Here is a 15,762-nt window from a genome sequence, read left to right as displayed (position 1 = left end):
CTTGACTTGACAAAGACGCACAGGTATGCAGGTTAATTGGCTTGGTAAATGTAAAATTGTCCCTCGTGTGTGTAGGAGAATGTTAAGGTGTGGGAATTGCTGGTCGACACGGACCCGGTGGGCCGAAGTGCCTGTTCCGCGCTGTATCTCTAAACTAAACTTAACTGAACTAAAATATACCTTGGCCCACCTGGAGTGCCAGAAACGTAAATAAAACAAATATAAAATGTAAATTGAATGTGAATGGAATGATCTGCAGACCCATCCCCGACTCCCACCATCTCCCCGGCCATTTGGTGCCCTGAAGAAGGGTCTCGACCCGAAACGTCACGCATTCCTTCTCTCCTGAGATGCTGCCTGACCCGCTGAGTTACTCCAGCATTTTGTGTCTACCCACTCCTGACTCGTAAGGTGCACCAATGAGCCACTCTCACCTGAGACTTGTGGGGTGCTCTCGGTCAGTAGTGGTGAGTGCCTACCGACAGTGGTCCGAGGAGGGACAAACCGGCGACAGGGTATTGGGTGCCCAAGGCTCATTGATGCGCGAGGGCAATGAAGGCTATCCCGTCTGATCCAAACTGACAGAAGGTCGACTGTGGCACAAGGCATAGAAAACTTTAATGGTGGTCACGGGAGGAATGTGTCACAATACACAGTGCATCGCACCCTGCTGCGTATGGGGCTGCACACGGAGGACCAACAGCATATTAGGCAGGTGGTCATAATGTTTTGGCTCATAGGTCATCGCTGCAGAAATAGGCGGAGAAATGGCAGATGGAGTTTAACCTAAGCCAATGCGAGGTGTTGCATCTTGGGACGTTGAATGGAAAGATAGCGTATACAGTTAATGGCAAGACCCTGAACAGCAGTGATGTGCAGCGGGACCTTGGAGTCCAGCTTCATAGCTCGCTAAAGATGGCAAAACAAGTAGATAGGGTGGTAAAGAAGGCATATGGCACGCTTGCCTTCATTGCTAGGTGCATTGAGTACAAGAGTCAAGAGCTCTGTAGGATTTTGGTTAGGCCATGCTTGGGATGTTACGTGCAGTTCTGCCCCATTACAGGAAAGATGTGGAACTTTTGGAAAAGGTGCAGAGGAGGTTTACCAGAATGCTGCATGGATTACAGGGTTTCAGTTGCAGGGAACGATTAGATGGAGTCATATACAGCATGGAATGAGGCCCTTCGGCCAAATTTGCCCTAGCCACCAAACATGCCCCATGTACACTAGTCCCGTCTGTTGGTTGGCTTGAGCTACTTTGGCCGAAGGGCTTGTGTCCACGCTCTGTCGCCCACTACTACCACCCTGCATTCCTCCCTAATCTGTTTCCATCACTGAGAGTTAGAGTCACAGAGAGTTCACGCCGACCAGCGATCCCCGCACTATCCTACACACACTAGGGACAATTTACATTTATAGCAAGCCAATTAACCTACCAACCTGTAAGAAAATAACTGCAGATGCTGGTACAAATCGAAGGTATTTATTCACAAAATGCTGGAGTAACTCAGCAGGTCAGGCAGCATCTCAGGAGAGAGGGAATGGGTGACGTTTCGGGTCAAGACCCTTCTTCAGACTCAAAACCTACAAACCTGTACGTCTTTGGAGTGTGGGAGGAATCCGAAGATCTCGGAGAAAACCTACACAGGTCACGGGGAGAACGTACAGACTCCGTACAGACTCCGTACAGACAGCACCCGCAGTCAGGATGGAACCCGGGTCTCCGGCGCTGCATTCGCTGTAAGGCGGCAACTCTACCGCTGTGCCACCGTGCTGCCCCACGGGATTCATTCAAAATCTTGGGGCTCAAATTTCAAACTAGATAAACTATGAATACCCCAAAATGGCATTGGCTTTTCCACTGTACCATTCAAATTGTCCTGGGTGAGTTCTGTCTCCATCCCACACCGCTATTGCTATTTTTTACCACTTGCACACAGTTGTGCAAAGAAAGATGAAAATTTGAGTCAAATGGCAACTATTTTAAAACTGATTTATTTTTCAAGGATATGAGTACTTTTCAAATGCATGTTATATTGAATGGTATGTAGGGTGTTTTGCTGACTAGTCAGTATAATTGAAGGGATATAACTTCAAATGCATGAAGTGTATAAATTTGTAATCACTGTAAACATTACTACTGGTAGATTTCATTGTTTACCAAAATGGCATGTTCCATGGTGTAACACGATGTATTTCTCTTAATCATTCAGCTGTTGAGGAACGTACCAGAAACGTCAGTGTAACGGATGCATAAAGAAAGTGGGAAGAAGTCGATCTGAAGATTGACATTTTTTGGACCCATCTGTGGGTATCGGCTTCGTCAGCGTTTATCATGGCCAAGGTTGCTGGTGGTGGAGGAAGTGCTGACTACACAAGTCCCGTAAATGAGTTTGGTGATATCATCAGATGGAGATCAGGTATGTCTGAATGACATGGCGTCTTGCTAATATTACTGAAATATTTTCTTCTTTCTAACATGGAATCAAGGGATATGGGGAGAGGGCAGGCACGGGTTACTGATTGTGGAGGATCAGCCGTGATCACAATGAATGGTGGTGCTGGCTCAAAGGGCCAAATGGCCTCCTCCTGCACCTATTTTCTATGTTTCTATGGGCATTTGCCAACCGGATTTAGATTTCAAGTCATCCTCGGAATCTACTGATGTATTAGTCCCAAAAGTCTCAAAGGAAAGTTTCAAATTAAGCAGATCAGCATCCAGTCAATATTGAGCATTCAAGGCTGCGCGATAATAATAGACAATAGATGCAGGAGGAGGCCATTCGGCCCTTCGAGCCAGCACCGCCATTCAATGTGATCATGGCTGATCATTCTCAATCAGTACCCCGTTCCTGCCTTCTCCCCATACCCCCTGACTCCGCTATCCTTAAGAGCTCTATCTAGCTCTCTCTTGAATGCATTCAGAGACTTGGCCTCCACTGCCTTCTGAGGCAGAGAATTCCACAGATTCACAACTCTCTGACTGAAAAAGTTTTTCCTCATCTCAGTTCTAAATGGCCTACCCCTTATTCTTAAACTGTGGCCGCTTGTTCTGGACTCCCCCAACATTGGGAACATGTTTCCTGCCTCTAACGTGTCCAACCCCTTAATAATCTTATACGTTTCGATAAGATCCCCTCTCATCCTTCTAAATTCCAGTGTATACAAGCCTAGTCGCTCCAGTCTTTCAACATATGACAGTCCCGCCATTCCGGGAATTAACCTAGTAAACCTACGCTGCACGCCCTCAATAGCAAGAATATCCTTCCTCAAATTTGGAGACCAAAACTGCACACAGTACTCCAGGTGTGGTCTCACTAGGGCCCTGTACAACTGCAGAACTGCGATATAAGGTCCTTGCCCTTATAAAACACATAATTGATAATGGAAGACATTAGTTCTTCCGTCTGACTTTCTCGACCAACAAATCATGTTAGATCAAACCACTTCTTTCACAGCTCTTCATTTATCAACCCTAGTTATGTCACAGTGGTTTCAACGATTTTATAACCAGTGCAGTCCCTGTGGTATGTATTGTACGGGCAAGAGCATTATATTGGACAGCCTTGAATGTTCAATATTGATTAGGTGCTGATCTGCTAAGTTTGAAACTTGCCTTGAAGACTTTATGTTCACAAGTGATAGTTGCAGAATTAGGCCATTCGGCCCATCAAGCCTACTCCACCATTCAACCATGACTGATCTATCTATCCCTCTCAACCCCATTCTCCTGCCTTCTCCCCATAACCCCTGATATCTGTGCTAATCAAGAATATCAACCTCTGCCTTAGTCACCACTAGTCAAATCTTCCCATCTCCACCCCTTTCCTCTTTCCGCAGAGACCAATCTCTCCGCAACTCCCTGGTTAACACCCCTTCCCACCCAAACCGCCCCCTCCCCAGGTACTTTCCTCTGCAAATGCAGGAGATGCAACATCTGTCTCTATACCTCCTTCCTCGGCAGTCTTTTCAGGCGAAACAGAGGTCTCCGTCCCCCCCACCCCCGTCTCCCTCTCCCCCCCCCGTCTCCCTCTCCCCCCCCCCCCGTCTACCTCCCTGCCCGTCTCCCTCCCCCCCCCCCCCCCGTCTCCCTCCCCGCCCCCCCGTCTCCCTCCTCCCCCCCGTCTCCCTCCCCCCCCCCCCACCCCGGTTGACACTTGGAAGTATAGTTGCAACTCCTGGGCAATAGGAATTACTGCCTGACCTTAGTTATCCAACATTGTCCTTTTTTGTGAACTTTCATCTGCTTTCCCTTTGCCGTACCTTCTTTCTAATGGTAGAACTGAGATTGAATTTGTTGATAAACTGAAAACATTGAAATGTTCAGTTCAGGAGGCTGTGGTGTGCTGAGTTGGTTCATAAGAATTCTTGTAATACTCCATAGGTCAGAGTTGAATGATTGCTATTTGGAAACTCATGACTGTGCAGTCAACTGTACTAAGCCTTTTATTAATTTGCAATTCATTCATATTACGCTGATAAATAGTGAGAGTCCATTTCAGATTGTTGGAATTTATTTTGCATGTTTTTGTTAAGTGTTGATGCCGTGAAAAAAATAGTGGAGGCTTTGTTGATGAGAAAAATGCCTTTCTCTGTGAAGAGCAAGACAAAAGTTGTATTGGCAGTCATTTAGTTTTAATGGAAATAAATGTTAAGCAGCCATAGCAGGGCAAGCAAGATGCCGGCAAGTTTGCAAGTGATTGCTCTAATTGGCATCAAGTTTCACATTTTGATCTTATGCATTGTCAGTGGAGTAAAGGTTGTTGAAGATGAATTTCAATTTTTCCGGATTTCAGTTCTGAAATCCTTGTCAATACACTCGGAAAGAAGAGATGGAGCTATGTGAATTTACAAGAGCAGGGCGGCACGGTGGCGCAGCGGTAGAATTGCTGCCTTACAGCGCTTTCAACGCCAGAGAGCCTGGGTTCGATCCTGACTACGGATGCTGTCTGTCCGGAGTTTGTACGTTCTCCCTATGGATCTTCTCCAAGATCTCTGGTTTCCTCCCACACTCCAAAGACATACAGGTTTGTAGGTTTATTGGCTTGGTATAAATGTAAATTGTCCCTAGTGTGTGTAGGATAGTGTTAATATGCCAGTATTGCTGGTTGGCGTGGACTCGGTGGGCCAAAGGTTTAGAGATACAGCGTGGAAACAGGTCCTTCAGCTCACTGGGTCTGCGCTGACCAACGATCCCCGTTTATTAACACTATCCTACATCCACTAGGGACCACTTTTTAAAAAACATTTACCAAGCCAATTAACCTACAAACCTGTACGTCTTTGGAGTGTGGGAGGAAACCGAAGATCTCGGAGAAAACCCACGCAGGTCACGGGGAGAACGTATAAACTCCGTACAGACAGCACCCGTAGTGGGGATGGAACCCGGGTCTCCGGCGCTGCATTCGCTGTAAGGCAGCAACTCTACCGCTGCGCCACTGCGCTGCCCCTAAACTAAACTAAACTAAAAGAAGAATGGGTCGGGCAGCAAGGGTCAACTGAGGACCGAATTGCTGATCAGTACTCGTATCCTCACTAGAAGTGTACAAAATGTTCAAGTATTTTCTGAAATTAAAGCCATAATCTAATTTAGTTTGGATGCATTTGAGCTTTGTAGAGGTCACGGAGATTTGGGAGGATATTTGCACTCTTGATTCCCTGAGGCCCAGTTTTCATTGGGACAGTCAGTGGCATTGTGGAGCGCTCAGTAGCTTTGTTGTTCTTGAAAAAATTCTTGGTCTGTTTTCCAGTGGTGGGTAAATGCTGTCTTCAAAGCAAGCTCTGCTTTCGTGATATGACATTGGAGGAATGTGAGAGAGCTGTCAGTAACGTGTAGCGAGTGCAGGCAGGTTTGCTTTGTAGTGGGCTGTGAACTTACTGCTGCTTTTGATAATGAGTGGAATTCTTCATATTATCTCAGTGCTATCTTTCCTGTGGAATGTGAAAATCGTGCATATGAAACCATTTTAATCTCCTCCGGCATCTTTTGCGGAATTTAGTTTGTCTGTGGGGACGAGAATGTCGTTGCTTAGATGTACTCATGAACTGCTGAGTGAGCTGTTGATTTTACACAAAGAATTTTAATGGGGCAATTTTATGGAAAATTTAAAAACAGCAAAAAGCTGGAAATAGGTCGTTCATAAGTTATTGGAATAAAAGTTAGGCCATTCGGCCCATCAAGTCTACTCCACTATTCAATCATGCCTGATCTATCTTTCCCAACCCCATTCTCCTGTCTTCTCCCCATCACCCCTGACACCCGTACTAATTGAGATGCTTTCAATCTCTGCCTTAAAAATATCCACTGACTTGGCCTCCACAGCCACCTGTGGGGATGAATTCCACAGATTCACCACCCTCTGACTAAAGAAATCCCTCCTCATCTCCTTTCTAAAGGTACGTCCTTTTATTCTACGGCAATGATCTCTGGTGCTGGACTCTCCCACTAGTGGAAACATCCTCTCCACATCCACTCTATCCAAGCCTTTCACTATTCTGTATGTTTCAATGAGGTCCCCCCTCATTCTTCTAAACTCCAGTGAGTACAGGCCCAGTGCCGACAAATGCTCATCATAGGTTAACCCACTCATTCCTGGGATCATTCCTGTAAACCTCCTCTGGGCCCTCTCCAGAGCCAGCACATCCTTCCTCAGATATGGATCTTAAAACTGCTCATGATACTCCAAATGTGGTTGACCTTTCAAGGTTTTGGTACGATCACTATTTATTAATCAAAGGTATCACAAAATGCTGGAGTAACTCAGCGGGTCAGGCAGCATCTCAGGAGAGAAGGAATGGGTGATGTTTTGGGTCGAGACCCTTCTTCAGACTGAAGTCGCGAGGGGCGGGACAAAGATAGGATGTAGTTGGAGACAGGAAGACTAGTGGGAGAACTAGGAAGGGGGAAGGGAAAGAGAGGGACAGAGGAACTATCTGAAGTTAGAGAAATCAATGTTCAATATTTATTATTCACATCTCTGAATATAGTACATATATATAGCTGTATCCTGACTACGGGTGCTGTCTGTACGGAGTTTGTCAGTTCTCCCCTTGACCTGCGTGGGTTTTCTCTGAGATCTTCTGTTTCCTCCCACACTCCAAAGACGTGCAGGTTTGTAGGTTAATTGGCTTGGTAAATGTAAAAATTGTCCCTAGTGGGTGTAGGATACAATACAATTCAATACAATATATCTTTATTGTCATTACAACGAGATTGGGAATGCGCCTCCCATACGATGCAATAAATTAATTAGCTAGTCAGTATTAATTTAAACAACCCAATGAAACAAATTAGAACAGTTTTAAAACAGAATAAAGTGCAAGTAGATCTGTGCCGGTTCACTGTGCGATGTGACCATCCGGCTCAGCAGGACCGGTTCATGTTGGTGTTAATGTGCGGGGAACGCTGGTCGGCGCGGACCCGGTGGGCCGATGGTCCTGTTTCCGCGCTGTATCTGTAAACTACACTAAACTGTATCTGTAAACATACCTGCGGATGTTGATGGGTCCCATCGCATGATTTAGGGAGGGAGATATATCCTGAGTGATTGGTGCCATCTTATCCAGTCACTATGAACCTTCCAGGCATCGGTCCTGGGACCACCATAAATGACTGCATTCATTGAATTTAAAACAATAAACTGTTGTTTGGGGCCAGATTAAGCTGCAAAGCATAACTGCTGCAGGAATGTGGTTATGTTAAGCAGTACCTGTGGGAAGAAAGGAATTGTTGACATTTCGGGTCAAGGCAGGACCAGATTTTTAATCCCTTTTCCATGCTTGCCTGCCCACCCTTCACTCTGCTGTCTCACATTTTTGTTCCCCTTCCCGTCCTGGTTCCAGTCAGCTGCTACCCACATGTTCAACCCCACTGGCTCCCCCCTCCCCCCATCCGATTATGGTTTTATCTACCCCCTCATCTTTCCCTAATGGTGTTGCTTATCACCTTCAGATTATCAGATTCTAGCACTGGTAGTCTTTGTATTTCATTTTTTCACACTCTTAACTGCGTCACAGAGTCATAGAGTGATACAGTGTGGAAACAGGCCCTTCGGCCCAACTTGCCCACAACATGTCCCAGCTACACGAGTCCCACCTGCCTGCGTTTGGTCCATATCCCTCCAAACCTGTCCTATCCATGTAGACACAAAATGCTGGAGTAACTCAGCAGAACAGGCAGCATCTCTGGAGAGAAGGAATGGGCAACGTTTCGGGTCGAGCCCCGTCTTCTATCCATGTACCTGTCCAAATGTTTCTTAAACTTCGGGATAGTCCCTGCCTCAACTACCTCCTCTGGCAGCTTGTTCCATACACCCACCACCCTTTGTGTGGAAAAGCTACCCCTCAGATTTCTATTAAATCTTTTCCCCCTCACTTTAAACCTCTGTCCTCTGGTCCTCGATTCACCTACTCTGGGCAAGAGACTCTGTGCACCTACCCGATCTATTCCTCACCTTTTATTACCCACTCATCACCCTCATCTTCACCCTTCCTTCGGCCCAACTGGCTACATCTGTTTAGCCGTTTGTCTACCTATCGTCTACCTGCTCTGTCTCCTAACTCGGCCCTTCCTCCACCCTTACTTGGCTTCATTGGCCCATCATTCTTCACCCCTCTCCGCTCCACCGATCACCCATTGTCTCCTGTTTCTCCTTTCCCCTCTCCTCTTTATATTGGCTATCCTCCCTCTCCACTCTGTCCTGATGCAGGGTTTTGGCTTGAGATGTCGATAATTCCTTCCCTCCACAAATGCTGCCTGACCTCCAGTCTGGATTATTTGTTGCTCCAGATTTGAGATCCTGCAGCCTGGCATGACTCCGGCGTTGTACTTGATTGAGTTTTTTGAAGAGGTGGCAAAGTTGATCAATGAGAGTATGGTGAAGGATGTTGTGTATGTGGATTTTCGCAAGGTATTTGATAAAGTCCCCCATGGTAGGCTGATCCAGAAGATTAAGATGCATGGGATTAACAGTGACTTGGTTGTACAGATGAAGAACTGCTGTACTGATGGAAGACAGAGGGTTGCGATGGAAGGACAGTATTCAGGTTGGAGGTCTGTGACCTGTGGAGTTCCATAGGGATCTGTGCTGAAACATCTGTTGCGTTTCAATTTATATAAATGATCTGAACTAAATGTAGACGCATGCGCTCTTTCTGCCAAGGCTTGCTGGATCTCTCGGTTGCTAACCATTTTTACTCTCCTTCCCATTCTCGTACTGACTTTTATGCCCTGGCCCTTTTCAGTCGGCAGAGAGAGGATATGTGCAAACTGGAGGAACAGCACCTTTAGTTTAGTTTAGAGATACAGCGCGGAAACAGGCTCTTCGGCCCACCGAGTCCGCGCCGACCAACGATCCCCGCACACTAACACTGTTCTACACAGTAGGAACAGTTTACAATTTTTGCCAAAGCCAATTAGCCCACAAAACCTGCACGTCTTTGGAGTGTGGGAGGAAACCGGAGATCCCGGGGAAAACCCACACAGGTCACAGGGAGAACGTATGAATTCCATACAGACAGCACCCGTAGTCAGGATGGAACCCGGGTCTGTGGTGCTGTAAGGCAGCAACTCCATCGCTACGCCACTGTGCCGACCATTCTGCTTGGATAGCTTACAACCTGATGGCATGAACATTGAATTCTCCAATTTTAGGTCAATAGCCTCCAAACAACCCTGTCGTCGTCCCCCCTCTTTTCCCCATACCCCAACTGAATTTGCACCCATTTATACCTTTTCTCAATTATATTCCTCATTCTGGCTGCATAATTCATAGCCTATTTATCCATATTTCATATTTGTGCCTTTTCATATCTGACCTTTGTCCAACCATCGGGCATTCAACCCCCACCTTCCCCCTCACCCATATCCATCTGTCACTTACGTGTCGGAACAAAAACTGCAGATGCTGGTTAAAATCGAAGGTGGACACAAAATGCTGGAGTAACTCAGCGGGGCAGGCAGCATCTCGGGAGAGAAGGAATGGGTGATGTTTCGGGTCGAGACCCTTCTTCAGACTGATGTCAGGGGAGGGGGCGGGACAAAGATAGAATGTAGTCGGAGACAGGAAGACTAGTGGGAAAACTGGGGGGGGAGGTGATAGAGAGGGAAAGCAGGGACTATCTGAAGTTAGAGAAGTCAATGTTCATACCGCTGGGGTGTAAACTGCCCATGCGAAATATGAGGTGCTCTTCCTCCAATTTGCGCTGGGCCAATGGAGGAGGCCCAGGACAGAAAGGTCAGATTGGGGATGGGAGAGGGGGAGTTGAAGTGCTGAGCCACCGGGAGATTGGGTAGGTTAAGACGGACTGAGCGGAGGTGTTCAGCGAAATAATCGCCGAGCCTGCGCTTGGTCCACCTATCAAGTGCCAGGCTTCCTGCCGTACTTCTCTTCCAGCTTAGTTCCCCCCCCCCCCCCCCCCCCCCCCAACCACAATCAATCTGAAGAAGTGTACCGACCCAAAACATTACCTAATCATGTTCTCCGGAGATGCTGTCTGACTTGTTGTATTACTCCAGTAGTTTGTCTTTTTTAGATTAACTCATTGTTCAAAATGCTTAATAAATGATGGCCTGTTTAACCACCTTCTGGTATTTCAATACAATTGTTTCCACTTTGGTATCCGGCAGTAAAAGCTCAAAGCTGTTACTGGACATGGCCATAACTAACTTGAATGTTCCTGAATTTGTGGTCAAAATGTGGCAATCTTATCGAAACCTATAAGATTATTAAGGGGTTGGACACATTAGAGGCAGGAAACATGTTCCCAATGTTGGGGGAGTCCAGAACAAGGGGCCACAGTTTAAGAATAAGGGGTAGGCCATTTAGAACTGAGATGAGGAAAACCTTTTTCAGTCAGAGAGTTGTGAATCTGTGGAATTCACTGTCTCAGAAGGCAATGGAGGCCAAGTCTCTGAATGCATTCAAGAGAGAGCTAGATAGAGCTCTTAAGGGGGTATGGGGAGAAGGCAGGAACGGGGTACTGATTGTGATTGATCAGCCATGATCACATTGAATGGCGGTGCTAGCTCGAAGGGCCGAATGGCCTCCTCCTGCACCTATTGTCTATTGTTTATTGTCTATAACTACAAATGGTGGAAAGGGTTCATCAGTTTGGTGAACTGGAAATAGTTTAATGCGATGAAAATTATCGATTTAAAAAAAAAAGGTATTTACAATTAAACAAAAATCTTAAATTGTGGTAACATTTCCTTATTTGTAGATATGTAGATTTGTTCATGTTAAAATGTATTTTGTGTGTTCTGTTGCTTTTTATTGTTATTTATATGTTGCAAAACATACTTGGCTAATAAAGTCTGATTATGATTATGATTAATGCAGAAAGTAGCGTGGGGGCAACCTGTGGCTTGCTTTAAGTAGAATGTTTAAACAGAGCATACGTTGTCACTAACCAGCATCTGCAGTTCCTTCCTACTCAATTGTCATGAATGCAGATTCTTGCACTCATTCACTAAGGCAGTGCTGTTGAAACAAGGTGCTGATTATGGTTGAGATTGTGGTTGTTGTTGTACAGGGCTATCCTCAGAAGATTGTAATGTTCCACCTCCCAGCTTGCATTCAGCAATGTTCCATTTCCGTTTCCTAGTCTTGTTTCACAGTGAGCAGAGGTGCAGGGCTGAGATGAATGCACAGAGTGGGAGGTTGTTATCGCCGAAGACTTGCTCTACTTCTTATACTGGCAGCCAAAATGTAAATGTAACAAATGAATTTGGTGAGTGGCAAATGGAAGTATAAATGAAGGAGACGACTTACTGTGTATGTTGTGTCGAATGTCTCAGGCTTACTTCCTAGTCGTAAATGCATCTCAATGAATAATTATTATAACAGGAAATGCTGAAAACATTCAACAGGTTGGGTGGCTTTTATGGAAAGGGAAACAGATGTAGCATTTCTTTGTTAGCCCTGTTTGTTTTTCCATAGATGCTGCTTGACTTGCTGGGTGTTTCCAATATCTTTACTTTTTTCTTTTAATATCCAGCATCTGCAGATCTTTGATTTTCGTCAAATAGTTATGGGTGTAAAATGATTTGGGTTGCTGTGATGCTGTTGGGGCTTTGTAGGGCTTTGGGGGGTTTCCTGATCTATGTCATGTGCACAGAGACATCCAACTGCTCTGCCTCCCTCTGAAGAATGTTCTGCAACTGCTCGGAGAGATCCTGGTCCCTGGCAACAGGGAGGGAAGATGAGGAAAAACTTTTTCAGTCAGAGAGTTGTAAATCTGTGGAATTCTCTGCCTCAGAAGGTAGTGGAGGCCAATTCTCTGAATGCATTCAAGAGAGAGCTAGATAGAGCTCTTAAGGATAGTGGAGTCAGGGGGTATGGGGAGAAGGCAGGAACGGGGTACTGATTGAGAATGATCAGCCATGATCACATTGAATGGCGGTGCTGGCTCGAAGGGCCGAATGGCCTCCTCCTGCACCTATTGTGTATTGTCTATAGCCAGTTGGTGGTGGTTCTGCAGTGGAGTTGATGTCCAATGAACCATTTGGTACTTGTCCTGTAGATTAGCTTTACTCCAGCAAGCAAGATGTTTGTAGGTGGTGTGGTGCGGTGTTATGGTGAGAAAGGTCGGGAAAAGTAATGGTGTCATGCAGCTCTGCATGACACCAGTCTGCCCTGAGATTGAGAATGTTGTGGACTCTTTGATTGAGATCATTACTTATTTTTTTAGTTTAGAGATACAATGCGGAAACATGCTCTACGGCCTACCGAGTCCGCACCGACTGGCGATCCCCGCACACTAACACTGCCCTACACACGAGTGACAATTTACATTTATACCAAGCCAATTAACCTACACACCTGATAATGCTTATGACCTTGTTGAGGCAGTGTGAGGTGTAAATGAAGTCAATGGAAGGGAGGTTGGTTTGTGTAGGAAGGAACTGCAGATGCTGGTTTACACTGAAGGTGGACACAAAACACTGGAGTAACTCTGGGACAGGCAGCATCTGGAGAGAAGGAATGGGTGACGTTTCGGGCTGAGTCCCAACTTCATACTGTTCAGAATTTGGTTTAAACAATTTCTTGCGGTCTTGGATGGAGCTGTTCCCAAACCAAGCTGTGATGCATCCTGATAAAATGCTTTCTATGGCGCATCTGTAGAAATCGGTGAGAGCAGTTGGGGACATGCCAAACTTCCTAAGCCTTCTAAGGAAGTAGAGGCGTTGGTGTGCTTTCTTGGTCGTTGCTTCAATATGGGTGGTCCAATAGACAATAGGTGCAGGAGGAGGCCATTCGGCCCTTTGAGCCAGCACCGCCATTCATTGTGATCATGGCTGATCATTCTCAATCAGTACCCCATTCCTGCCTTCTCCCCGTACCCCCTGACTCCGCTATCCTTGAGCTCTATCTAGCTCTCTCTTGTATGCATTCAGAGAATTGGCCTCCACTGCCTTCTGAGGCAGAGAGTTCCACAGATTCACAACTCTCTGACTGAAAAAGTTTTTCCTCATCTCCGTTCTAAATGGCCTACCTCTTATTCTTAAACTGTGGCCCCTGGGTCTGGACTCCCCCAACATTGGGAACATGTTTCCTGCCTCTAATGTGTCCAACCCCTTAATAATCTTGTATGATTCGATAAGATCCCCTCTCATCCTTCTAAATTCCAGTGTGTACAAGCCTAGTCGCTCCAGTCTTTCAACATACGGAGAAGTTGTTGGTGATATTGACTCCTAGGAATTGGAAGCTTTCAACCATTTCTACATATGCTTCGTCAATGCAAATTGTATGTGTACCTCTTCGCTACTTGAGGTCAATCACTATCTCCTTTGTCTTGCTGTCATTGAGAGAAAGGTTGTGGTGGCGTCGTCTGCGAATTTGTAAAATGAATTAGATTTGTACATAACTGCAGTCGTGGGTGTACAAGGAGGGGGCTGAGAATACAATGCTAACTCTCACGCTAACTCTCTTAATGTGGGATGGCATGAACAACATGTTGGCAGTTCAACGTCACATGCTGAACGGATGTAAGGTCATAGTTTACAAAGCCCTCCATAACCTGGCCCCATCCTACCTGACCGACCTCCTCCACAGGCACACTCCCACCTGCACCCTCCGCTCTGCCGCTGCCAATCTCCTATCCCCCCACATCCGGACCAAACTCAGATCCTGGGGGGACAGGGCTTTCTCCATCGCTGCTCCCACCCTATGGAACTCACTACCCCAAACCGTTAGAGACTCCTCCACACTCACCACATTCAAAACATCGCTGAAGTCTCACCTGTTCAGTACTGCCTTCAACCACTGAAAGTCACCTCACCTTCTGTCTCCTTTCTCTGTTCATTTATTTATTTACTTATTTATCTATTTATTCATTTCCCTATGTTCTCAAAATCTCTGTAAAGCGTCTTTGAGTATATGAAAAGCGCTATATAAATAAAATGCATTATTATTATTATTATAGTTCATGTGTCTCTTCATGGGGCAACTTCAAGCAGTCAGAATTTGCACTCCTACAACCAAAGGAATGTTATCAAGAAAGCATAGAGTCATTTGTTGGACAGCATGATAATATTGAGCATTTTCTTAATTTCTTGTCTTTTGAAAATAATATTTGTATATTATCTTTGAGACAAAGAGCCTTTGTCTCTTTTATCTATATACTAAAACTCTCGTTTGTTTGTTTGTTCCTGAACTACAGCCAAAACGGTACACGATAGCATGACAATTTTAGGCCCACCTTCCTCACCGTCGTCCCTTTGGTGCTAATGGAAGAGGTTTCCTTGAAATTGGGGTTATATTTTTTAAGTTATTCACATTTTAAAGTTTAAATCAATCTCCAAGGGGGAAGGGAGGGAGGGAGGGGGTGGAGGAAGGGGAGGAGGGAGGGGAGGAGGGGAGGAGGGAGGAGGGGAGGGTTGAGGGGGATGGAGTGGGGGGAGGGGGAGAGGAAGGAGGGGGGGGAAGAGGAAGGGGGGAGGGGAAGGGGGGGAGGGGAAGGGAGGGGGAGGGGAAGGGGGGGGGAGGGGGAGGGGAAGGGGGGGAGGGGGAGGAGGGGGAGGCGAGGAGGCAAGGGTGCTGCACCAATGCAGGAGACGTTTGGTCTAGACGTACAGGTTTGTACGTCTCCAAAGACGTACAGGTTTGTAGGTTAATTGGCTGGGCAAATGTTTTAAAAATAAATAAAAACTGTCCCTAGTGGGTGTAGGATAGTGTTAATGTGCGGGGATCGCTGGGCGGCGCGAACACGGTTGGCCGAAGGGCCTGTTTCCGCGCTGTATCTCTAAATCTAAATCTAAAAAAATCTAGTACATATCTAAAAAGAAACATTTTGCAGATCCTGGAAACCTTTTATCATATTTGATCGTTGGCCTGAAATGTATTGTAATTTTTAATGATGGGTACATTTTTCCTTGATACTGTTTTAAATTGTTGTGTGGTAATTGATGCATCTAAAAGTTTTATTGCTCACAAAAAGTTTGGTGATCCTATTTGTCGTGGATGTGTGGTGATATGAGAAAAAAATATTTGTGCTTTTCCACCAAAACCAGGAAGAGATTTGTTCTCTGTTTTAATAATCGATACAGCCGTCATGCTGACATCACGTTGACACCTTTCTAAATAATCGTTTTTAATTAACTGGAGAATTGCTGACCCCAAAGGATTATTAAATTAGAATAGGTTTTGCGAGGAATCTGAAATAAATGTAGAAAATACTGCACATGCTCAACAGGTTAAACTGCACCCTCGGAAAGAGAAACAGGCTAAAACATTTGCACATTTAAGCCTTTTCATCACCTCT

General features: G+C 45.7%; 1 protein-coding gene across 6 annotated transcripts in view; it reads left to right on the top strand.

Annotated features, from left to right (window-relative positions):
• Positions 1 to 15,762, top strand: part of LOC144596441 (utrophin-like) — a 401,591-nt gene that overhangs the window by 44,290 nt on the left and 341,539 nt on the right. For 3 of the 6 annotated variants that reach the window (XM_078404693.1, XM_078404692.1, XM_078404691.1), the window contains one exon: positions 2,214 to 2,420. In XM_078404693.1, the coding sequence (XP_078260819.1) occupies positions 2,336 to 2,420 (85 nt within the window). In that variant the 5' untranslated portion in view covers positions 2,214 to 2,335. Of the gene's footprint in view, positions 1 to 2,213; positions 2,421 to 11,609; positions 11,731 to 15,762 lie in introns of those variants that run through there. The other 3 variants (XM_078404695.1, XM_078404694.1, XM_078404690.1) reach the window with 1 other exon arrangement.

The sequence above is a fragment of the Rhinoraja longicauda genome, chromosome 9, assembly GCF_053455715.1.
Source record: "Rhinoraja longicauda isolate Sanriku21f chromosome 9, sRhiLon1.1, whole genome shotgun sequence".
Taxonomy (NCBI): domain Eukaryota; kingdom Metazoa; phylum Chordata; class Chondrichthyes; order Rajiformes; family Arhynchobatidae; genus Rhinoraja; species Rhinoraja longicauda.
Note: the sequence above shows the minus strand (reverse complement) of the source record. Positions and strands in the feature narration are given on the sequence as shown.